Source organism: Phaethon aethereus (genome assembly GCF_964289735.1).
Source record: "Phaethon aethereus genome assembly, chromosome: 14".
NCBI classification, from domain to species: Eukaryota; Metazoa; Chordata; class Aves; order Phaethontiformes; family Phaethontidae; genus Phaethon; species Phaethon aethereus.
Genome location: NC_138590.1, coordinates 1,144,973 through 1,169,366, shown reverse-complemented (window position 1 = coordinate 1,169,366; position 24,394 = coordinate 1,144,973). Strand labels below are relative to the sequence as shown.

The 24,394-nt window shown below is 51.8% G+C and overlaps 2 protein-coding genes across 4 annotated transcripts in view; both read right to left on the bottom strand.

Moving 5' to 3' along the window:
* The window catches only part of LOC309409823 (protocadherin alpha-C2-like), a gene marked incomplete at its 3' end in the record, with an annotated part of 92,708 nt that extends 76,370 nt beyond the window's left edge, over nucleotides 1-16,338 (bottom strand). The window contains exon 1 of one of the 3 annotated variants that reach the window (XM_082006051.1): nucleotides 13,506-16,338. In XM_082006051.1, the coding sequence (XP_081862177.1) occupies nucleotides 13,506-16,013 (2,508 nt within the window). In that variant the 5' untranslated portion in view covers nucleotides 16,014-16,338. The remainder of the gene's footprint in view (nucleotides 1-13,505) is intronic. The other 2 variants (XM_082006052.1, XM_082006053.1) reach the window with 2 other exon arrangements.
* A 3,984-nt stretch (nucleotides 16,339-20,322) lies between these two features.
* Nucleotides 20,323-22,985, bottom strand: LOC309409832 (protocadherin alpha-3-like). The gene has a single exon (XM_082006064.1). It carries the CDS (start codon nucleotides 22,857-22,859, stop codon nucleotides 20,352-20,354), a length of 2,508 nt encoding a protein of 835 aa, XP_081862190.1. The 5' UTR covers nucleotides 22,860-22,985; the 3' UTR covers nucleotides 20,323-20,351.
* Between the last annotated feature and the right edge of the window lie 1,409 nt (nucleotides 22,986-24,394).

Here is a 24,394-nt window from a genome sequence, read left to right as displayed (position 1 = left end):
CTCCTTCTGTCACTCTCCCTTCCGCTACCTCTAAAAATAATACTCCAAGGCAGACATCAGACAAGCAAAGATTCAGCTCAGGCATTTGTAGCCCTTCCTGGACACAGTGTTCATTTGTTAAACATTGGAGCTGTATTCTTTGCAAAACGTAATTGGAGTGGTCAGAAAGGGGGAAATCTACAGCAGTTTCCCATGATGAATTTTCTTTGATCATCACTCTTTCTAGGATTTTCTTGGCCTGACCCCAAGACTAACTTCTGTAGCCAAGAAATCTGCCTACCCAACTGAATCCTTACAATGTGGGGCATAAAACTGCTCATTCTAGGCAGATTGTTACCAGAACAGACAGAAAAAATTGGGAAGGTGCTTCACCCTTATTATTTGGCTATCTTATGGGGCATGCTCCCATCAGAAGAAGATGCAGGGAGGGCTTACTCACATGGCTGGTCTTTACTTGTGCGAGTAAGCCACTGATGCTTAGCCTGCAGCAGTTCAGCCTAGATTGCATGCCACTGTCTCAATGTAAGTGCATCCATTTTTGTCACTGGAAATGCATGCCACGTTGCGCAAAATTATTCCACTCCTATTACATTTTAGCAAGAAATAGTCTCCATCGCTAGGTTTGTATCTATTTTTGGATGTAACCTACATATTGAATGTCAAATCACAGAGAGGTCACTAAACTCTGAATGTAGAAATATCTTATGGACCTTTTGCGTAGCACAATGGCCAACACAAGCAAACAAAATAACTGTAACAATCCATGGCCACATCGTGACCCCAGAAATACTCAGTGAACTGCTGCTTACTTTAGTAATCCCACTAGTGCCTTTGTCTCTAATACAGCACAGTAGCGTAGCAGTGTAAGATGCTTTTCATTTAGCTGTCATTTGTGCTACGTTTCAGAAAGACACAGCAAAATACTGAAGGAGATACAATTACAGTTTACTGTACTGCTATTATGGCTGTACATAATTCTATTTTTAGCTCTAACCTAAACAGAACATGTAAAAGCACAAAAGGGTCCCATGCTTCTGCATATGTAAAAATCATTCAAGCCTATCATTTAATTCGGTAGTAAAAGATGACCAAGAATAAAGAAGTTAACCTAAATTTTGAAAGTGCATTTAATTTCTGGAATTTCAATTAACTTTTGGTATATGTAAACTTTTTTCTACCTTCCACATGCTAAAAGCCATAATCTCCCCCTCAATTAAAAAAAAAAAAAAAAAATCAGAGCTATTTAAGTTCTGCTAAAATTGTAATTTTGGAGTAATTTCCAGTGCCTTGGATTATAACCATGGAGTTCCTCCTAGTGCCTTTTAAATATTTAATGCCTTTTTTTGTTACATTTATATTCTTAGGGAGCAATACAATGGTGCCTCCTCAGAAATTCAGAGAGTCACTTATGTTTATATTTTTAACTCCAAATGAGTCAGTCTGAAAGCACTTAAAGACAAAATTCAGTTAATACCCAAACTTAAATTTTATTTTTTACTGAAATTTCTATTGGTAAACACTGAAAAATGATAATCCTCTCATTTTAATATCAAATGAGTAAAAATATTCCTCTCTAGTAAAGTGACTGTGATCTTTCTGCACAGAAATCATATTTAAGTCCACAGGGCCTGGAAAAGGAATCGTTTTCAGGAATGAGTGACAGTTCTCTTTCCCACCTCAGATGACTGAAAACTATTTTCCAAGCATCGCTAACATAATTATACTTAATTTTAAATCTTGGTGAATCTAAAGCACGTACAGAAATCAAAGCACAGAAACTGCAGCTTCTGCCCACTTCCAATTATTTGAATATGAACGTCATTTTAATAACTTGCAAATTTTGCAAGAAATAGGTAAATTGTACATATACACATATATGTGTGTACATACATGTAGTTGATTCTCTAGTATACTAGCCACTGGATTCATCAGCACTAAAGTAATAACTAACATCTTTTGTTTCTGAAGATAGAGAAGTTTTCACAGTCTCTGCCTCTGCTCCCCTACTCAGCTCAATTAATGCACAGCCTTTGGACTTCCCACATAGGTCACATCTATGGTTACCCATTTCTGTGTATTAGGAGCTAAGAAAATAAAATTGCCAAAGGTGACATTTATTTTGCCCGCTATCAAAAGCTTCTAAAAAGGTGTCTCACATGTCAAGTTTAAAAATTCACCTGAATGGCTGAAATACAGTGTGTTGTAATGAAATACATTTTGGTTGTTCTCATTACAAAAATCAGGGATACTTTTGCATTTTTATTATTATTCAGTCCACTAATGTGCTGGTAACCTGAGTTTTAAGATCTTGCTCAATAAGAACATGGAAATTAGTTGCACCAGGGCTTTTTTTATACCACCTTTGTTATAGAAGTTTTGCAATTATGAACTACTCTCGAGTCAAGGACATGGTCCCAAGACACTATCAGGATTCTTGCAGACACCTTCTGAGTTAAGAGATTGCCAAAAAGGTTTTTAGCTCCCCATTGCAAAGGTTCTAACTCAGCCTTTTTCTTCAGATCCTCAACATAATCAATGATATTCCCCAAAGTAGACCAATGCGTTAGGCAAAAATTCTTATTTACATACTGCCAATTGCTATTTTCCTGGACTTTACAATTTCCTACTGAAAGACCCTGATGCTTCTGCTTTTGCAAGACTTATTCCACAACCCCCTCTTTGCACTGTGAGAGACCACAGACATGTACAACCCTTTACCACTACAGAGAACAGAACCTAAAACTGGTTATGACTTTGATTAACAATGAGGTAAGCCATCATGAGTAAATCAAATAACAAATATTTGAGAAAATATATTTCCTTGTCAGTAGGATTTATGTTGAAAAGGTGTTCAGAAAAGACTGAGAGGGAAAAGAAACCCACAAATCTATTTCACCTTGCCAACGGATAAATAAGAAAAGGCATGATAAACTAATTGCATAGTTAAGAGCAAGTCAGGAATCTTTTCTAGAGAAGGGAAAACTTACTAAAACTCACTACTTGGAAATTTAAGAGTTATAAAAGGAGGTGCTCTTTCAGATACTGTATAGCTGAATATGTATTTGATTTTCCAAAGAAGTCGCTGAAGCTATCCTTACATCAAGGTTCAGAAAGGGGCTGACCAATTCCATGTATTTAAAGGTACAATAGTGATTTCAGAAATTAAAATAAACATAATGGTTACAGACATAGGACAACCTCTAATAATTGTAAATTAGGATAAAAACAACTGCAGGAAGCAGTATATACCATGTCTGCCCAACATGTCTTCTTACATTTGCGTTAGAAACATCTGGAATAGCTCTTACCACAGAGTACTGGCCTGGACAGAGCCAACAGCAGTTAGTTACTGTTATGTATACTAAGGAAAATTGACAGTCTGTAGGCAAAACATCTCAAAACTTCAAAAAAATAAAGACGACTCTCAGCACCTATTAAAAATACAACTAGTATTATTTTGCATATAATAAATTGGATCTTGACAAGTGACTTAGCAACACCCAGCAGATCAGACCTGCAGACATATCCCATCTTGTAGCCCTCCTGTGATCACAGTAAGATATTTTCTCCTGCAAAGTCACCCATCACACTAATGAGAAGAAACTAGCTAGGTCAGAGGCTCAGAAAAGAATTCTTTTAGATTCATAAAACCTTGCAAATATCCACAGTTCCTTCTTCCCCACTGAGACAGCAACCCAGCGTAGACATAAGGTCATGTGCCCAGGGGAAAAACAGTGAAAGGAAGAAGTACTTACCAGGAGGACAGCACTCAACTGATCACTTTGGACCTGCTGCACTTGGATGCAGGGTCCTGGAACTTGCAACCTTGAGCCACTGGGAATGTTCCCAGCATCACCATTTGGGACGCTGCTGTTACTAGGCCCAAGACCTACAGATGCCCTGTACAAGTAGGTATGGGTCAGTTTACCCACACCAGTGACCTCCAGCATGTCTGGTGGGAGGTGGGAGCTGGGAAGCATGTGCACACTATAGCAATATTTTTCATACTCATCAGCGGGGCAGCAGTAGCCACTGCAGCAGCAAGTCCGGCAGCGGCACAGCCGCACAATGGCAAGAAAGAGGAGGAATGCCGCAAAGATGCAGGAGACACAGGCAAGGGAAACGATCAAGTAGATGTTTGTAGCATTGAGCAGTGGTGGCGGCTCCCCACTGTCATCAAAGTCCGGCAGCGCCTGGGGCAGGGTGTCAGCCAGCAGGATGCCCACTGTCACAGTAGAGGAGAGTGGTGGATCCCCGTGGTCCCGCACCACCACAACCACCTTGTGCTTGAGGAAGTCAGTAGAGCGCATGGAGCGCGTGGTGCGCAGCTCACCAGAGTGCGGTGCCAAGCGGAACAGGGTGGAGTCAGAGGAGTGGACAAGGTGATAGGAGAGCCAGGAATTCTGTGCATTGTCCTCATCATCTGCCACCACTTTGGTCACCAGGTAGTCCTCATCAGCCAGGCGGGGCACAATTTCCACAGCTACAGAGCCATTCTGGCTCGTGGGGTACAGGATGGTTGGGGCATTGTCATTCTGGTCCAAGATGTAAACATTCACAGTTATGGCAGCACTCAACGCTGGTGACCCATTGTCCTTGGCTTCCACTTGGAAATAGAAACTCCTAAGCTGCTCAAAGTCAAAGGCACGTGTTGCATAGATGGTCCCGTTGGCCAAGCTCACAGACAAAAAGCTGGTCAGGGCACTGCCTGCAACTGTGGAATTCCTGAGCATGTAAGAGACCCGTCCGTTCTCCCCCATATCAGGGTCAGATGCTGAGACTTGGTAGAGTGAAGTGCCAAGTGGATTGTTCTCCTCCACAAACACATCAAATGAGTCAGCACTGAAGACAGGGGGGTTATCGTTCACATCAGAAATCTGCACCCAAAGGGTCTTCTGAGCAGTGATAGGTGGAGAGCCCAAGTCTGTGGCAGTAATGGTGATATTGTACCCACTGATCAGCTCTCGGTCCAGAAGCCCACTGGTGAGCAGGCTGTAGTAGTTTTCAAGAGAAGGCTTTAACTGGAAGGGAAGGTTATCAGGTATCTGGCAGGTTACTTTCCCATTCTCCCCAGGGTCCTTATCCATAATACTCAGCAGAGCTATGACTGTGCCAGGAACAGCATCCTCAGGAATGGGACTGGAAAGGGATGTAATTGTTATCTCTGGGCCATGATTGTTCACATCAGTGATTTCCACCAGCAACTTAGCTGTGCTGGACATGCCAAATGCCCCATTATCACTTGCCTCAATAAGCATCTCGAGGAGAGGTCTCTGAACAGCTAAAACGCCATTGACTGTCACCTCCCCAGTGTGCGGGTGAATTAAAAACATTTGCTGTAGATCAGCAGAAGTAGTATTGCTAAATGAATACCTGATCTCTCCATTTGGACCTTCATCCAAGTCCGTGGCATGCACTTGCACTACCAAAGTACCACTGGGGGAGTTTTCCAAGATACTCGCCCTGTAGACCGAGTGCTCAAATTCTGGTGCATTGTCATTGGTATCCAGCACAGCCACAATGACTGGGACATGACCGGACTTTGGAGGATCCCCACCATCTTTGGCTGTAAGGACAAGTCTGTGAGCAGCTTGCTCCTCCCTATCTAAGGCATTTTTCAGCACCAATTCAGGATATTTACTCCCATCTCCGCGTGTCTGCATTTCCAAATGGAAATGTTCATCAGGGCTCAGAGTATAATTCTGGACACTGTTGGTACCTTCATCAAGATCTTGGGCGATGGGGAGTGTAAACCGTGCCCCGGGTGACAGGAACTCAGGCACGTTTATATGATATTCACTTAAGGGAAAGCTGGGGGAGTTGTCATTTATGTCCAAGACTTTAAATTCCATCCTATAAAGCTCTAGAGGGTTTTCTAACACGAGTTCATAATTCAGAAGACAGGCAGACTTTAATTCACAAAGCTGCTCTCTGTCTATGGGCTCGTTAACAGACAAAGCCCCCGTGCTTGCATTTATATTAAAATATTGCTTACTTGAACCGGTGATCATGCGAAATTTCCGAGCTGAAAGTGTAGCTGCATCTATTCCTAAATCCTTTGCTATGTTTCCAACAGACGCTCCACGCTCCGTTTCCTCGGTGATGGAATACACTATTTGCCCGTTCGCGGTGCAGCAAATAAGGCAGAAGACCGTTAGATAGACCCGCATTCTTCCTCCCCTGGCTCAGCTCCCCGCAGACCGGCTCAGCAGGAACATAATCCAGAATTTCAAGCAAAACCCCCGAAGTTCCCAGCGCGAAGCTAACGGGCACCAAGGGCGCAGCAGCGGCGAGGCTAGAAGTTCGCTGCAGGCGCGGGACGCGCCCCGGCTCTGCGGCGGCGGCTCCCCCCCCGCCCGCTGCTGTGCGGGGAGAGGCGGCAGCTCCGCTGCGCCCGCCGCCGCCGCTCGCTGTGATCGCCGCGGCGGCCCCGCGCGTCTCTTACACGCGCGGCGGCGGTGGCGGCGCCACCCAGAGGCCACGGCGACACCTGCGCTGCCGGGGGACGGGGGCTGCGCTCCCCCCGCCGCTGCCGCCCCGCAGGCTGCTTCTCGCCCTGCTCCTCCCCCCCCTTACTTCCCCCCCCTCCTCTTTTTTTGACGCCCCAACAGAGATCAGAGGGTCTCCAGGCCACCGACTACATGGCATGGATGTTCTCCGTGAAGGAGAGCGAGCGAGCAGAGCCCCCTCCCTTCCCTCCCTCTGCTCCTTTGCAGGAGAGACAGCGAGAGGATGCGCTGCCGCACGCTGTCAGAGTACCGCGGTGGAAGAGAAACGCGTATGAGAAGTGACAGGCATGGGCTAAACACGGGTCAGGACAGTCCGGGAAGGCTCCGGCTGAGCACAACATTTCTCAGAGGGGTTTTAAGAGCACAATTAAAGGAGGCAGGAGACTCTACCCCTTTTAAACGTGAGAAAGAATAAAAAAAAAAATTAAAAAAAAAAAGAGGAGGGGGGAGGGAAAAAGGAGGGAAAAAAGAAAAAGAGAGGAAAAAAAGAAGAAGAAAACCCCTCTTTCCTCCTTCTCGACAAAAGTAAATTAACACGGATTACTGGAGAGAAGGATGTCTCCTCTGACAGTCCCCAGTCCGATCCCCAGCAGCCTCAGACAAGCTCCCATCCAGCCCTCCAAAGGAGGATGGGGATGGCTCGGGTGGGTGGGGGAAAGTGGGAGCCTGCAGCAGTCGAATTAGTTGCAGAGAAATAAATACCGGCACCAGAAAAGTCTTGCATTTAGGACATGCTCAGGAACTGTAGGGAGGGACGAGCTGTTATCACACAGAGATAGCAGATCACGAGTGAAAAAAAAAAAATTGAAAAAAAAAAAATCAAAGTGCTTTGATCCTCCAACTTATTGCACTGACGGCGCAGATAGCCACTACTCCCAAAAGCAGGTTGGAGAGGGCAGAAAGCATTTCAAACTGGAATGACCTTCAGCAGTAATTTACACAGATGGGCCTCAAACCCTGACAATGTCTCCAGTTTTCTCCGTTTCCAGCTTCCTTCTGTGAGAGTTTATTATCATGAGATCCCAATCGATCAAAAGCAAGAGGCTATAAATATGCAACAAGGACAGATCTTAACCCTTCCTGCGTTCACTGTATGTATTTATGTAGCTGAGAATTTCTGGGCAAGTGAAAAAGAACATTTCAATTATACATAGTATCAGGGCCTTTTGAAATAGGAGAAAATCGGGAGTACAGCCAAAAGTTGTACATTAAATTAAAAAAAAAAAAACACAACAATATATCTGTATCCTCACAACTCAACAAAACCTCCCAGTGAGGTTCCTATCCTACCGGCAGCAGAGCAAACCTTGGTCAGGCCTATCATAAGTATCTGTGGATATTATGATTTTTTTTTTAACTCCAGGTGACCTGAATGTTGCATTTTACTTCAACTGTGCTGATGCTACAGCATCCATTAGAGTTGCAGGGGAGGCACTGAGTACAGGAGCCATGGAGCTGGTGCACATCCACCTTAATTCACACATGTAAGTTTGTTCAATGGACCATCGCACACAGTAGGCAATGTAAGTATTTATGGTACACTGTTTACCTTGGCTTTTTATTTTTATCTTGATTGCTAACTGCAGAAAGCCCCAATTCCCACCTCGTCACCATAAAATTGTTAACCAGTCTCCCCTGCCACAAATTTGCCCTGGACTCCTCTTCTGCCAAGATACAATGTCATCTACAATATACGAAAAAGGTGGTGGGTTTACTGTTTTGTAGTGATGCACAGTCATTACAAACACACCGAACCAATGCAGTAACACCTATTAAAGTCACAGGAAAGGCTGATAACTTCCCTCAACACTGGACTGTGGCAAAGATAAATCCATCCGCCTGGGAAGGCTAGGGCAGATGGGTGTTGGTGTCCCAGGTGCACATAGGTAAAACATACAGACTCTACTCACCTGTCTGTGACTGGATTTGCAATGAATAAATCCACAAATTTTGGGCCCAACATCTTCCTGTTGAACAAACCTACTCAAAAGCAGATTTTTTTTTTTTAACTTAATATTGGAATTATAAGCTGTAGTTATGCATACTGGTGCCTGAAATACCAGCAGTGCTAGAATCAACTGATTAATGAAGAATGGACAAAAGCACACAAAGTAATCATACACTTGCACCTTTCCAAGATGTACTCACCTTTTGAGAAGTTTCTGTCAGCCTACACCAATTTTGTCTAATTCACCCATTTACTACTTATTTACCATCCAAAGTAACTTCTTCAGCTTTCTGCTACATCTCTTTCATTTTGTAGTATTGCCTAATGCTTGTTTGCAGGGCTCTAAGGCAACCTGCCTTCGAATCTCTTTGTTTTAAAAAACATTTCTAAAACTTACAACCCTGCGTCAGTATTTTGGCATCCCTTGTCCTATTGTCCTTTTCCACTCTCTGCTGTGGACAGTGACATCCCCAGCAGTCAGGTAGCATCACTCACCGCAACACACGTGCTGCCGGCATCATCTCAACACGCAGCTCCTACCTCACCATCTACCCAGGCCAGCCTGGAGGAGTGCCTGATCCACACACCGCTCAGGCAGGCAGCTCTGGGTCATGGCCAAAATCCAGTGCTTAATAATATTAAATGTCCAGGGCCAGTTACACAACAGCCACTCCTGCTGTGAAGGGAGTAACACCACTGTGCCACAGGGGCAAGATCCAGCCCTTGCCCTGTGTGTGACGCCACTGATCTGCTCGGCAGAGCCCCAGGCCCATTCCTCTGCCTCCCACATCCAGCTGCCCCGGGGGTCTCAGGGGTGCCTTTACACTCAGTTTCTCACTCTTGTTTGGCCACCCTTCCACCTAATCCCTCGTTTCAGGGTCTCCAATCTCAAAGGTCTCCCCTCCATCTCAAGTCGCTTACCTAATTACGTTATTTGCACATCAGTCGTATCAAACACCTTTAATGTAAACAATTCCCTTCGTATCACAGCGGACAGTATAACCACCGTTTAAAACCTCTCCTCTTTGATCTCATCTGCCATCTTCGAACCGTTCCCCATCCCCCGGTGCATGTATACCACCTCGGAGCTCCAAGCATCCCTTACGTACTCTTTATCCCGCCCTGTCTTATATTTTCAGCCAATCATCCTCTTTTCCGGCAATAAGACGTCACTAATCCAGCCGTACACGTTTTACTCGGAACAATGGTTAGCGACCAGAAGAAACTGTTACGCGAGCAAAGGCAAAAAAATAAAGGTAAGTAGTAAAACCGGGTTACCCCGGGGCTGTGGAGCAAATGGCTGCACGACACGAAGGGCCACTCGTATTTGAACATCATCATCTACGTCGGCGATGATTTTAAGGCGCCGCTTCCGCGGGCAATGCATCAGAGGCCGTGCAGACGCGGAGCGGTGCCCTCGGCGGAGGTTTGCACGATACGTCCCGCTCGGTACTAAGGCTTGGGAAAATCCCAGAGGCACCCACCCAAAACCGAGGGGTGCCCACCAATGCTAAATTAGGACACGGCGCTTCAGCGGGAGACAGCAGAAGGGGCTGAATGCGTTCGAGGGAGCAGGCGGAGCGACATCGGTTTCTCCTCCGAGGGGAACAGGTGAGCTCTCGGCGGCGGCCGCTGTCCCGGACCCACCGGCAGCCCCGGCCCCCATGTCCACCCGGAAAGGAGCACGTGAACAGCCCGTACACTGACGGGAGCCCGACAGTCAACAGGGTCTGCCTGCGGGCTGAGGAAGACCGGAGCCAGAAGCAGGAGCTCCTCCTCGGACCGAGCCCAAACGGCCAGCGCGGAGCCGCCCCCAGAGATGCAGGGACCCCGCTAGCGCCTTTGGCACGGGGGCTGCCCCGGGCAGAGGTGAGCGCAAGGACGGCGATACCCCCAGCGACCCGAAACACCAGGCTCCTCCCGCTCGGGACCTGGCGTGGCAGACAGCCCACGCTATCCTCCGTGGGAGTTGCCCCCCTCGCGGCGTGGGCTCACTCTCAGCCCCACGCCCCCCCGCGGCGGAGCAGCTCTGCCGCTGGCCGCAGCGCCGGGCTGATCCGCTGCTTGTTCCCTCAGCTCCGCTCCCCCGTCCCCGCTCGGCGGAGGCAGGCTGTGCCTGCTGGCGGAGCGGGCAGCGATGCCAAGATGCCCTTCTACAAGCCAAGGGAACTCGCAGCTGCTACGTGGAGACAGCAGGAGTGGAGATGACAATCTCGTACGCAGAGGATTTCTAGATTTCAGCGAACCCTGCGAAAATCCTCGTTACCCACATCAAGCCTCAGAAATACGGACTCACAACGTACTATTTGCTATAACGTCGGCAAGAACTCGCCTCTCGAACGCGGGGACATAGAACGGTCTATTTATCCCCACTCAGACACCACCGGGCTTGGCGGAAGATATCCGGGAGGGGGCGGGGACACGACACCAGCGGCAGCGGGTACGGGGGACCAGTCCCCCACTCATGCGGCAGAGCCGCTTCGAGCCGAGCACCCGGCGTCTCTCGCAACTCCTCCGGCAGCCGTGCCGGGCATTTCCTTGCCTGTGAAATCCCCAGTTCTGAGGTTGCAAAACAGCCTCCGGCCAGCACGGCGCTAAAGCGCGGCCGCTCCACGATGGCACTGTGCCAGAGATCATCGCTGTCGATCGGCATCATTCTCCAAAATAATACGAGGCGGGAATGAGAGCTTGGGCTGGCAGCGACTGACAGCCCTGCGCGAAATTGTTATCTTTTATTCAAGACACTAACTGGATATCCTAGCACCTTCTATTAACGACTCCTGCCCAGACTATGCTACTTAGTAAAAGCCTCCACGACCTCTATTTCTGAAGTTAAAATTGCTTTATTTTTCTAGAACAAATACTGAAATATTTCCTGACAGTCTACGTCTACAATAAATCCCGTTCAGATTTTCAATTCATTACTGCAGTCAGAGAAACCAAAAGAAACCGTACGGAAGCCAAAGCCTCCCCTGCCCCAAACGATCGGCAAGAGACCACATCGCCCATAATCATAGCCCAATCAAAGGAGTTGCTTCCTACACTTGCGCGCAAGTGTTAAGCTTTTCCATCCTTTTCTACAGAATTAGTTAAACCTTCCTATAAACCCCACCAGAAGATTCTCCTTTAGAAGGTCGAGGTTTGCTGTTTCTGCCTTCTGTCACATCCATGTGGATAAAGGAAAGAAAGCGACAGCTCTATAGCTCCGGGATAAACCTTGCTACTTACAAGCAAAGGTAGTTCACGCATACTTGCGTGATGACCCACTCCCCGTAAGCACGTCAGCTATCGGACATGATCAAAGGAGACTAGAAACACAATCCCCAGCAAATACACAAAGAACTCAAATGTAAAGCCCATACTAAGGGATCTAAAATAGATGCAGGAAGGAAAAAGAAATTCGTGGGATATGCTCGTATTTTTCTATGGACCAGCGACAGATAACTTACTCCTACGATTTTTTTCAAGGCCGACATGAAGTTTTCAACTTCCTTTACGGGATTTCGGTACCTCTATAAGCACCATTCTTGGCAATATGGAACCAGCGATCTGCGACTTTATTTTTTTAGTTCACGTCTATCGCGTAAAACAATTCGTTGTACGAAACCCAACAAAACGTACGTTCTCAAAAGAAATATACTGCGTTACAGATATCACTTTGCCACAAAACCATGGCAGTTACCCAAACCCGTGTCTTTAACGACTTGAACGCGTAACACGAAAAAGAATGATATGAAAGTACTGCTTGTTCTTACTACCCCGGCAGCCCTGCAGACCTCGGTTTTAAGCTATAAAAATCAGATATGAGACCTTCGCTTTTCCCTGTAGAAGTTGTATCCGGTTTCTAACATCGAACAAGGAACACAAAACATGATCCTAATATCACATTTCAGAGAGTGCTTTGGAGCTAGTTTCGGAGAGAACAGAGTCGATTCAGTGCCATTAGTGCATGGCCAGGGCCTGCTGCTCCGGTAACGGTATTAGAACCACCCGGTAATTAAGCAATCACTCTTCACACAGGGAAATCGACGTGGAAACCAGTATCAAAAACTTCTTTCTAGCTGAATCTGTGTTTCCCTGCTTCTTCTACTCTACTGCTCAGAGAACCAAAGCTTTTCAACTCACGATCTCTAGACTATTCAATATTGCATATAGAAGCTCTCCTTTCTACTTTTCTTTTAACCACTCTTTCTTCCTCTCTCGACACTACTTTCCACAGCACGTTTCAGGGGTGGATGGGATAGAAGAGATGCCACAACACTGGGAAGAGAGCGCGATGGGGTAGTGGGGAGAGGCGCAGTGAGACCGGGGAGCACGCCCACTTCCAACAGTTCTCCGTTTTCTCATAAAGCATCCTATGTCTCACTCCATTTCCCCACGTTTTCACCCGCACTTCCAGAGGAAGACCAGTACCCACAACCTCAACCAACTTTTCTTCCCTTGACTGTACCCCATAACTGTGCCTTAACTGTATTTACCTTCTTAAAATTAGCGAAACCCACCGACCAGCAAGCTTCTAAATCAATAAAAACCCGAAGAATCCTTGACGCACATGAACACAATACTCATCAAACCAGGCGCAACCACACCTGGTTTAAAGAAAATTAGTACCCTAATCACAGTTATCCCGACCTCCTGGGCACCTCTCAGGTATTTTCACGCATTGAAAGACCCTAAAAAAGGGAAATTAAAGATCCGGTAACATCTACTGCCAGCTGATGCCGAGTAGCGGGGATGGAGTGGGGCAGGGAACCTCTTACAACACTAGAATATAGTTATACTATAACCATAACGCCGTAAGTAATGAAAAACAAAAAAAGGAAAGGAGACATGGAAATTTTGCGGGGCGTTCAGGTAGTCAAACAATGACATTTCAAAAGGCGATTCCGGATATCTAACACGGCTCAATGTGGCTACTCCCAACAGGAACACAAGGCAAGGAGCCGTATTGTAAAATTACTACAACAGAAAAGATGTTTTAATACATAAATGATCCATGAAAAGTGACAGTTAAGTAGAACTACCCAGGGGGAAAAAAAGTTATTTACGAATACACTTACCAGGCCAGAAGCAAGTGGGGAGAGAGACGGCCCCATCCCAGCGGAACCGTTTTCTAGCGCGGGGCCAGGCGGCGGCGGGAAGTTGGGGCTGAAAACCATCAGGTCGCTCTTGCCCGCGCCCTCCGACACGCACAGGCTCCGGCTCTGGCGCTGCGAGTACGACCAGCTCCCCACTTCGCTGGCGCACACCAGCGTCGCCGGCCCGGGCCCCGACAGCACGCCCGCACGCGGCGCCCACCGCGACGCCCCGTACAGCACCACCGCCAGCAGGAACAGGCTCGACACCGCGCAGATGGCCACCACCAGCCACACGTTCGTCGTTGTCGCCGACGCCGACGCCGCGCCGCCCTCCGCGCCCGCCGCCGGACGCAGCCCCGCCCCCGACGACGACGACGAGCCCGCGGCCGCCAGCGCCGCCTCGGCGCCCTCCACCAGCGACACGCTCAGCGTGGCCGTGGCCGAGCGCGCCGGCTCCCCGTGGTCCCGCACCACGATCACCAGCCTGTGCCGCGCGCCGTCCGCCTCCTCCAGCGCCCGCGCCGTGCTCACCTCGCCGCTGTACAGCCCCACGCGGAACGGGCCCTTCCCCCGCGGCTCCCACAGCTCGTAGCGCAGCCACGCGTTGTAGCCCGAGTCCGCGTCCACCGCGCGGATCTTCGCCACCACCTGCCCCGCCGGCGCCCCCCACGACGCCCACGCCCACAACGCCCCCGAGCCCGGCGCCGACACCGCTCCCGACGCCGACGAGACCCCCGCCCCGGGCCCCGGCCCGCCGCCGGCGAGCGGCAGCAGCGCCGGCGCGTTGTCGTTCTCGTCCACCACGAACAGCTGCACCGTGGCGTTGCCGCACAGCGGCGGCTCCCCCGCGTCCACCGCCCGCACCTCGAACTGCAGCACCTGCAGCTCCTCGTAGTCCAAGGGCTGCAGCGCCCACAGACGCCCGCTCTCCGCGTCCACCGACACGTAGCTCGACGCCGCGCGCCACCCCCCGCCCGCCGCCGCCGACGACGCGCCCCCGACGCCGCCCTCCGCCACCGAGTAGCTCACGCGCCCGTTGCCCGCCTCGTCCGGGTCCCGCGCCCACAGCCGCGCCAGCTCCGCGCCCGCCGCGTTGTTCTCGCGCGCCAGCACCGTGTACACGGCCTGCGCGAACGCCGGCGCGTTGTCGTTCACGTCCGACACCGGCACCCGCACCCCGCGGCTGGCGCGCAGCGGCGGCGCCCCGCCGTCCTCCGCACGCACCTCCACCTCGTACTCCGGCACCCGCTCCCGGTCCAGCGCCTCCCGCAGTACCAGCGAGTACGAGCCCGCGAACGTCGCCACCAGCCCGAACGGCGCCGCCGGCCACACCGCGCACCGCACCCGCCCGTTCGCCCCCGAGTCCCGGTCCGACACGCTCAGCAGCGCCACCACCGTCCCCACCGCCGCGTCCTCCGGCACCGGCACCGACAGCGACGTCACCCACACCTCCGGCGCGTTGTCGTTCACGTCCAGAACCTCCACCACCACCTTGCAGTGACCCGATAACGGAGGGGAGCCCTTGTCTCTTGCTTCTATTGTAATCTCGTAACCATCTGTTTCTTCGTAGTCTAACTTTCCCTGAAGTCTGAGTTCTCCTTTGTTTTTGTCAATCGCGAACATTTCTTTTACTTGAGCAGCGACACGCTTACTAAATAAATATATAATATCACCATTGATCCCTTCGTCCAAATCCGTAGCGATGAGCTTGATTAACAGCGTCCCGAGCACTGAACCCTCTAAGACTTTCAGTTTATACACGGACTGGTTGAACTGGGGCGCGTTGTCGTTCGCGTCCAGCACCGAGATCACCAGCTCCATCGTGCCCCTCAGCGACGGCCGGCCCCCGTCACTCGCTGTCACCACCAGCCGGTGCTCGGGCACCGTCTCCCGGTCCAGTGGTTTTATTAGAACAAGAGCCAAAGACTCGCTTTGGTCACTATTGCCCTGATGATCCAGACTGAAGTGCTCGCTGGGGCTGAGTGTGTAAGAGAGCTGCGCGTTGGCTCCCACATCTGCATCCGACGCGCCCTCCAGTGGGAACCGGGACCCCGGCAGCGATGATTCCGCGATTGTAAAGGCTTCTTCTTTCACGGGGAAGCGCGGGGCGTTGTCGTTGATGTCGGTGACCTCCAGCTCCACGTGGAAGACGCGCAGCGGCCGCTCCACCAGCACCTCCAGGCGCAGGGCGCACGCCGCGCTCTTCCCGCACAGCTCCTCCCGGTCCAGCCGCGAGCTCACCACCAGCGCCCCGCTCGCCCCGCTCACCTCCACGCTCGCCCGCCGGCCCTGCGCCACCAGCCGCAGCCGCCGCGCCTCCGACGAGCCCGCCTCCAGGCCCAGGTCCTGCGCCAGGCGCCCCACCACCGTCCCGGCCTCGGCTTCCTCCGGCACCGAGTAGCGCACCTGCCCGCCGCACAGCGCCCAGGACGCCTGCAGCACCAGCACCCGCAACACGGGCCCCCAGCACACGCCCATCGCCGCCGCTGCTGGCACCCGCCCGGTCCAGCCCGCCGCCGCCCGTTGAAGGCGGCCGTGACAGTGGCTCGGGGAGGAGCCGCCACCCTCCTCTGGGCTCACAGCGCCTTGGCGGCCAACAGCGACACCTGGTGTCCGACCGCGGCTCCTTCGGCGAGCAGACTCCTCCCGCGGCTCCGCGCGCTCTGCGTACAAGCCCCGCGATTTCCCTTCGGAACATTTGCCTTGGTCAAAAACGATAATAGACGCCTTCTCTCTTCTCTTCTCTTTTCTCTTCTCTTCTCTTTTCTCTTCTCTTCCTCTTCTCTTCCTCTTCTCTCTTCGCTCTTCTCTTCTCCTCTCCCCTCCTCCCCGTCTCCCCTCTCCTCTTTCTTCTCCTCTCCCCTCCCCTCCTCCCCTCTCCTCTTTCTCCTCCTCCTCCTCGTCCTTCTTCTCTTCTCTCTCTCTCCCCTAAAGGTACTGTAATCGATCTATACTTGCCAAAGTATTTCCTAAACGCCTACCTTAGCCCAGGAATCACACTTCTTACAGTCTTCACTGAAAAGAGCCTACCCCACTTCAGATCTTCTGACTGTCTTCCCTGCACGTTGCTGAGGAAGCATAACTCAGTTTCCTCATTTATTTCTTTCTTTGCAATGAGACTTTAGCTGTTTTCTCTATGGAAGAAGACTGCGTCCCTGATCTTCCATCTATGGATAGTACTCAGGTCTCCAGAAGATATAGATTCACATGGAATTTGTGTCTAGCGCAGCATCGCTAAGAACAAGCAGGAACTGCTTACTTTTTCTTGGCTTTGTGACAGTGATGCAGCTGAAGAATCCCATGCACTCTCCTTGGTTTTCATACAGTAAGTAATAATTAGGACATCATATTGCAAAGAATATCTGTGTTTGTCCATAAAAGAATGGTTTTGCCTTTTGAAGTACAGGTCCTGTAAGGAGGCAGCAATGCATACTGTCCTGGCTTCAGCCAGGATAGAGTTGGTTTTCTTCACAGAAGCTAGTGTGAGGCTCTGTTTTGGATTTGGGGTGAGTAAAAGTTGATAACATGCTGATGTTTTGAGCTGTTGCTAAGTAGTCAAGGACAGTCCAGCTTCTCGTGCTGGCCTGCTAGCAAGAAGGCTGGGGGTGCACAGGAAGCTGGAAGGGAACACAGCCAGGACAGCTGACCCAGGCTGGCCAAAGAGATATTCCCTACCATATAATGTCATGCCCAGTACATAAACTGGAGTTGGCCGGGGGGTGGGAATCGCTGCTCGTGGACGGGCTATTGATGACCGGGTGGTGAGCTGTATTGGACATCACCTGTTCTTGTACATTCCTTTGTGGTATTATTATTGTTGTTATCATTGTTATTTCCTTCTCTCTTGCTGTCCTATTAAACTGTTTTGATCTCAACCCATGAGTTTTCTTCCCAATTCTCTCCCCCGTCCCACTGGGGGAGGGGGGAGTGAGCGAGCAGCTGTGTGGTGCTTAGTTGCCCGCTGGGGCTAAACCATGACAATGCAAATTCCAAAGACTTTCAGCTCCATCAGTGACTCCCTAACTCTGTATGTCAGTCTAAACATAACCCACACAGCATAAATCCTCTCAGAAGGTTGAAATAGCTCAGGGAACCTGAGATCTCTAGTAGTCTTTATGTACTTATACTCAATAAAGTATTTCCTATAGGTTTTCTTCCCCACTTGTAGCTGCACAATGAATGACAAGTTCTTTCTTACCTCTTTAGGCAGGGAGGCACTCACAGTACAGCAAAACGATGTGCTCATTACTGATGGAGATAAACTGCTGCAGGATACAGTACAGTCACCCACACATCCCATAACTGAAGGTAACACGAAAGGGTTGCACCACCGCTCTGGCAAGGTACAGTTCGTCTGACATCTCCCCAGGCTCCCACCTCATCCAGCGAGATAAAAATGAGGGACCCTTCTCTAGACCACTACGGATACTGGCTGCTACTGCGCCATGAAGTCTGGGCAGGAGTATGAAATAGATTATTTCACACAGTAATGATTTGCTGCTTCTCACATGGAAGCATCAGTGATGCAACATCAGGTCAAACCAAAATGAAGATACCAAATGCTAAAAAAACCCCAGATAGGTCTGTTGATAGATCATCTTTAATTACACTTGTTGCTATTCCAATAGTTGTCTTGATTTATTTCCAGGTCTCCATTCTCAGGGTGGAGTTCAGGCATTGCCATTCACAATTTCAGGGAAGCAGGGCTGGAAAAGCAAACAGGTTTTGTCCAGCCTCTCAAATCCCTGCTGAATTGCTAGCCTTTCTGTATCCCCTTCTATGAAGCTGGAAACAGAAATTAAACCTGAAGTCTCATGGCATTCCCTCGAGGTAAACATCACCTTAAGAGACTACAAGACAGTGAACCACAGTGACGGCAAGGGGCACAAATTCTGAAATCAAGCACTCGACACTATTTGGCATCACAGCTTGCGCTTACACATCTCCTGATAAAGGCAAGCGAAGCCATGTTGTCTACGGGGGAATCAGGAGTTTCAAGTGGCATCCCAATTCACATTCACAGGATCATCATAAGGCATGCACACAAGACACAAAATAACAGTTTAATTTAAAAAGGTTTTTTTTGAAGGAAAAAAAAAAGAAGAAAGGAAATACAAAGCCTACCAACTGCAGGGTACATGGAACTAGAAGAGTCAGGAACCATAGCTGAGGTGCTTCTACAAATATATTTGCCCACCAAAACTCTAGTAATACATCTTGCCTAATATAGCACTATAGCTGCACATTTTTCACACCTACCTTGATTTGTGCTGTTCTGCCATTAAGTACTTTGTATTAGTACGTTTACAGGATACTTGGAAAGGGGCAATGTGAAATGCTTCTACTAGCTTTCCCATGTCCATAGTAATTCTGTAATAGTTCACAAACTAATATATGCCATGCAAGGTGAACAGAGAAGAACCCAGAGTACCAACTATGGTCACCTTGCATGATCTCTGTTTCAGAGGAGAATCAAAAAGGATGACAAACTTCTGATTAAGAAAAGACTGGAAACCAGCACTTCATAGCAGCCAAAAGCAAAAAACTCTTTAAAACTGCCCTACCTGCCGAGACAGGAAAATGTATGCAAATGAAAACAAGCCATGCAAAACGAAAGAAGGCTGAAAGAGGCAATTTGACCTGTAATTAACTACACACAGGGCAGGAAAACCAAATCTGGTCACCTGAGCAAAATAATAATGTCAACACTGCAGTTGGGCTGAGATCTTTGCCGGGAACATTGCTATTTAATAGCTTATCAAAGGACCTCAAAAACTCATGGACAGTGATGTAACAAAGGTTACAGGAGATTATGGAGCAGAGCTAAAATACAAGTCTGCTGAGAAGATCTGGAGAAAGAGTTTATGAACCTGAAGACCTAGGTGGGAAAATGGCAAAAGATTTTCCATGCAGGACACCACAAAGCTCAGGAGATGAGGAAAAAAATGTGGCTTCAACACAGACTATGATTGATGTGAAGCAACCATTTAAGGTTCTGCAATAACATCTTTGGCATAGGGAAGACAGTGACATGGATATATCAGATCTATTCTCAGTGCCAATCAAAAGGGAAAGACTTATGAGACCATAGAATAAAAGTGCATTTCATCCAACGTTGCAGAAATACAAGGTTCACCAACACTTTGAATATTTTGTGGAGGTCCTTCCCTTTCTGACAGGGTAAGAAGAAGAGGGGACACCAGGAAGAGTTTCAGAGGTGGCCAGCAGGATGACCAAAGATTTAGAGCAGCTTCTGTTTGAGGAACATTTCCTCGTGTTCAAGAATAAAAGATGGAAAGAGAATACGACAGATGTCTTCAAAGCAAAAGTATCATGAAGAATGATAGGGAGCAAAGACAGGAAAAACTAGATTACACAACACAGTGAGAAAACACATCCAACTTCAATCTCTGCACCTTTCAGGACGAGTATTTCCACACATCCTTTCAATCCTAACCTATGGGCTCATTCTACCCCTTCACATCAGGCTTCTCTACAACATACGAGGTGCTACAGGAAACAGCAGCCTACCCTATCACTCCTCAGAGAGAACGTGAAGCCATTAGCATTTACGACATACCACTATAGAAAATGGCTGCAGAACGGCTCCAATCAATTCCGATCCCCAAGAAGAATAGGAAGAGGCATAAAACACTAGAGTGGTGTAACAGTTTGCAAACGAAGACACGAGGGACACTGCAGTCAACAGTCAGAAAATAACGGCCCGCCAAGCACCCACCGCACTCAGGCCCCGGGGGATGAGCACGTCTCTTACCAGTCCTCGCCCAGAGGCTGGGCGACAAGGGCGACAAGGGGCTACAGGCGAGGGGAGAGAAAGGGAGGGCCACTGACCGTGTCCAGGAGAGCGGGCGGCTCCGGCTGCGTCTCCTTCGCCGCGGGGCCGGGCGGCGGCGGGAAGTTGGGGCTGAAAACCATCAGGTCGCTCTTGCCCGCGCCCTCCGACACGCACAGGCTCCGGCTCTGGCGCTGCGAGTACGACCAGCTCCCCACTTCGCTGGCGCACACCAGCGTCGCCGGCCCGGGCCCCGACAGCACGCCCGCACGCGGCGCCCACCGCGACGCCCCGTACAGCACCACCGCCAGCAGGAACAGGCTCGACACCGCGCAGATGGCCACCACCAGCCACACGTTCGTCGTCGCCGACGCCGACGCCGCGCCGCCCTCCGCGCCCGCCGCCGGACGCAGCCCCGCCCCCGAAGACGACGAGCCCGCGGCCGCCAGCGCCGCCTCGGCGCCCTCCACCAGCGACACGCTCAGCGTGGCCGTGGCCGAGCGCGCCGGCTCCCCGTGGTCCCGCACCACGATCACCAGCCTGTGCCGCGCGCCGTCCGCCTCCTCCAGCGCCCGCGCCGTGCTCACCTCGCCGCTGTACAGCCCCACGCGGAACGGGCCCTTCCCCCGCGGCTCCCACAGCTCGTAGCGCAGCCACGCGTTGTAGCCCGAGTCCGCGTCCACCGCGCGGATCTTCGCCACCACCTGCCCCGCCGGCGCCCCCCACGACGCCCACGCCCACAACGCCCCCGAACCCGGCGCCGACACCGCTCCCGACGCCGACGAGACCCCCGCCCCGGGCCCCGGCCCGCCGCCGGCGAGCGGCAGCAGCGCCGGCGCGTTGTCGTTCTCGTCCACCACGAACAGCTGCACCGTGGCGTTGCCGCACAGCGGCGGCTCCCCCGCGTCCACCGCCCGCACCTCGAACTGCAGCACCTGCAGCTCCTCGTAGTCCAAGGGCTGCAGCGCCCACAGACGCCCGCTCTCCGCGTCCACCGACACGTAGCTCGACGCCGCGCGCCACCCCCCGCCCGCCGCCGACGATGCGCCCCCGACACCGCCCTCCGCCACCGAGTAGCTCACGCGCCCGTTGCCCGCCTCGTCCGGGTCCCGCGCCCACAGCCGCGCCAGCTCCGCGCCCGCCGCGTTGTTCTCGCGCGCCAGCACCGTGTACACGGCCTGCGCGAACGCCGGCGCGTTGTCGTTCACGTCCGACACCGGCACCCGCACCCCGCGGCTGGCGCGCAGCGGCGGCGCCCCGCCGTCCTCCGCACGCACCTCCACCTCGTACTCCGGCACCCGCTCCCGGTCCAGCGCCTCCCGCAGCACCAGCGAGTACGAGCCCGCGAACGTCGCCACCAGCCCGAACGGCGCCGCCGGCCACACCGCGCACCGCACCCGCCCGTTCGCCCCCGAGTCCCGGTCCGACACGCTCAGCAGCGCCACCACCGTCCCCACCGCCGCGTCCTCCGGCACCGGCACCGACAGCGACGTCACCCGCACCTCCGGCGCGTTGTCGTTCACGTCCAGCACCGCCAGCTCCACGCTGCAGTGACCCGACAGCGGCGGCCAACCTCTGTCTCTCGCTTCGATTTGTATCTCGTGTAAATGGACGTCTTCAAAGTCCAGGGCGCCCGTCAGTTTGATCTCGCCCGTATTCGGATTCATTGTGAAGAGATCCTTGTTACCAGCAGGAAGAGAGCTCACGATGCTGTAAGAAAACAACTTATTGAGACCGTCGTCCAAATCCGTGGCATTCACCTGCGCCACTAGCGTCCCCTCCGAAGCGCTCTCCGGCAGCTGCACTTTATACACCGACTGGTTGAACTGGGGCGCGTTGTCGTTCGCGTCCAGCACCGAGATCACCAGCTCCATCGTGCCCGTGAGCGACGGCCGACCCCCATCACTCGCCGTCACCACCAACTGGTGCTCGGGTATCGTCTCCCGGTCCAGAGGTTTCGCCAGCACCAGGAACAGAGATTTCCTATTTTCATCAGAGGATTTAACGTCCAGTGTAAAGTGCTCGCTGCGGCTGAGTGTGTAGGAGAGCTGCGCGTTGGCTCCCACATCTGCATCCGACGCGCCTTCCAGTGGGAACCGGGACCCCGGCAGCGACAGTTCCGCCAGGCTGAGGTTTTTGCGGGCGGCGGGGAAGCGCGGGGCGTTGTCGTTGATGTCGGTGACCTCCAGCTCCACGTGGAAGACGCGCAGCGGCCGCTCCACCAGCACCTCCAGGCGCAGGGCGCACGCCGCGCTCTTCCCGCACAGCTCCTCCCGGTCCAGCCGCGAGCTCACCACCAGCGCCCCGCTCGCCCCGCTCACCTCCACGCTCGCCCGCCGGCCCTGCGCCACCAGCCGCAGCCGCCGCGCCTCCGACGAGCCCGCCTCCAGGCCCAAGTCCTGCGCCAGGCGCCCCACCACCGTCCCGGCCTCGGCTTCCTCCGGCACCGAGTAGCGCACCTGCCCGCCGCACAGCGCCCAGGACGCCTGCAGCACCAGCACCCGCAACACGGGCCCCCAGCACACGCCCATCGCCCCCGCCGCCGCCAGTGGCACCTGCCCGGGCCCCGCACGGCTCCCCGCCGCCGCCCGGACGCTCCGGCTCTCCTGCCCGCCCCGCGCCGCCCCCCCGCGCTCACAGCCGGGCTCTCCGCCGCACCGGGGCGGAGCCGCCTCGCCGCTCCGCCGCCGTTCCTGAGCCTGCAGCGACACCGTGTGCTGCTCCGCCGCCTCGCACGCTCCGCGCCGTCGCCCGCCACCCCGCACCCGCGCTGCGCATCGCCGCCGCCGCCGCACCGGACTCCCCTTCTCCGCTTCCTTTCCCTCTCGCTTTGCCCTTAGAGCGCCTTCTTCGCTCGCCTACATTCCCTTCGTTTCCTCGGTCTTCCTCTCGCTTTCTTCCTTTCTCTTCCTTTCTCCCGGCAGTGCTCTCTTTTCCATCGGTTCTCTCTCTCGCCCTCTCTCCTTACGACTTTCCCCCGCCTCTTTTTTTTCTGCCTCCTCTTTATACTTCCTTCTGTTTCGTCTCCTCCTTCTTCAGTTACTTCTCCTTTCCGTTCCTGCCCTGACGGCCACTATTCTTTACTCCATCTCCCTTCTCTTCCCACCCTTCGCTCGTCTTCAGCCCCGCTCGCAGCTCCCCAGTCGCCTCCGACGCCGCGGCGGCGACCATCAAAGACGGAGCCGTCAGCGCTAATTACGGCGCGTCAGCGCTAATTACGGGGCATCCGCTCCGGAGCGCGCGGTACTCTGACCAAGCCGGAGGCTCATGGGGGACCAACTCCGTTCACCGCCGAGAGGTAACGTCGGTGCCTGCTGCTAATATTCTTTGTTTCTGCCTGTCTTTCTCTTCTTTCTTTCTCTCCTTTCTTTGCTATCTTCCTCTACTTTTTCTTTCTTCCTTTGTTCCTTTCTTTCCTCATTTCTTCCTTTCTTTCCTCTCTTTCTCCTTCTTTCCTTCTTTCTTTTCCTTACTTTTCTTTCTTTCCTTTCTTCCTTCCTTTTTTCCGTCCTTCCTTTCTTCTTTTCTCTCTTTCTTTCATCCTTTCTTTCTTCCTCTCTCCTTCTTTCTTGTTTGCTTACTTTCTTTTCTTCCTTCCTTCCCTCCCCCCTTCCTTCCTTTCATTTGCATGGAGCCCTTCCTTTCTTTTTCCTTTCTGTCTTCATTTCTTTCTGCTCTTCTTTTGTTCTCGTCATTTGGTTCTCTTTCCCTTCTCTTCCCTGTCTTCTCTTTCTATCTGTTCCACTTCTGTTTCCATCCTTTTTTCTTCGGCTCTGTTTTTCCTTTACCTAAAAGTGTTCCAATACCCACACCAGGCTCACAATGAAGCATGGACATGCCCTTTGGCAAAGACCTCTCATTCCTCTTCCTCACTGCTCTTCCTCAACCCTTCCAGAGGCTCCCTGTGTACTGAGCATGCTGACTTCTTCAGCTTCAATCAGCGTGTCTACATAATGCTGGTGCATGCTGGTCATCCCATCAATCATCTCTTCCTTCTTTCATTCTTTCTTCCTTATATGCTTATTTCATACTTGCCAAGGGTCCCTCCTTTCTTTTTTTCTTTTGC

Bases quoted from the DNA above. Each gene is read 5' to 3' on its own strand.
- LOC309409832 (XM_082006064.1), bottom strand. From the start codon at position 22,859: ATGGGCGTGTGCTGGGGGCCCGTGTTGCGGGTGCTGGTGCTGCAGGCG.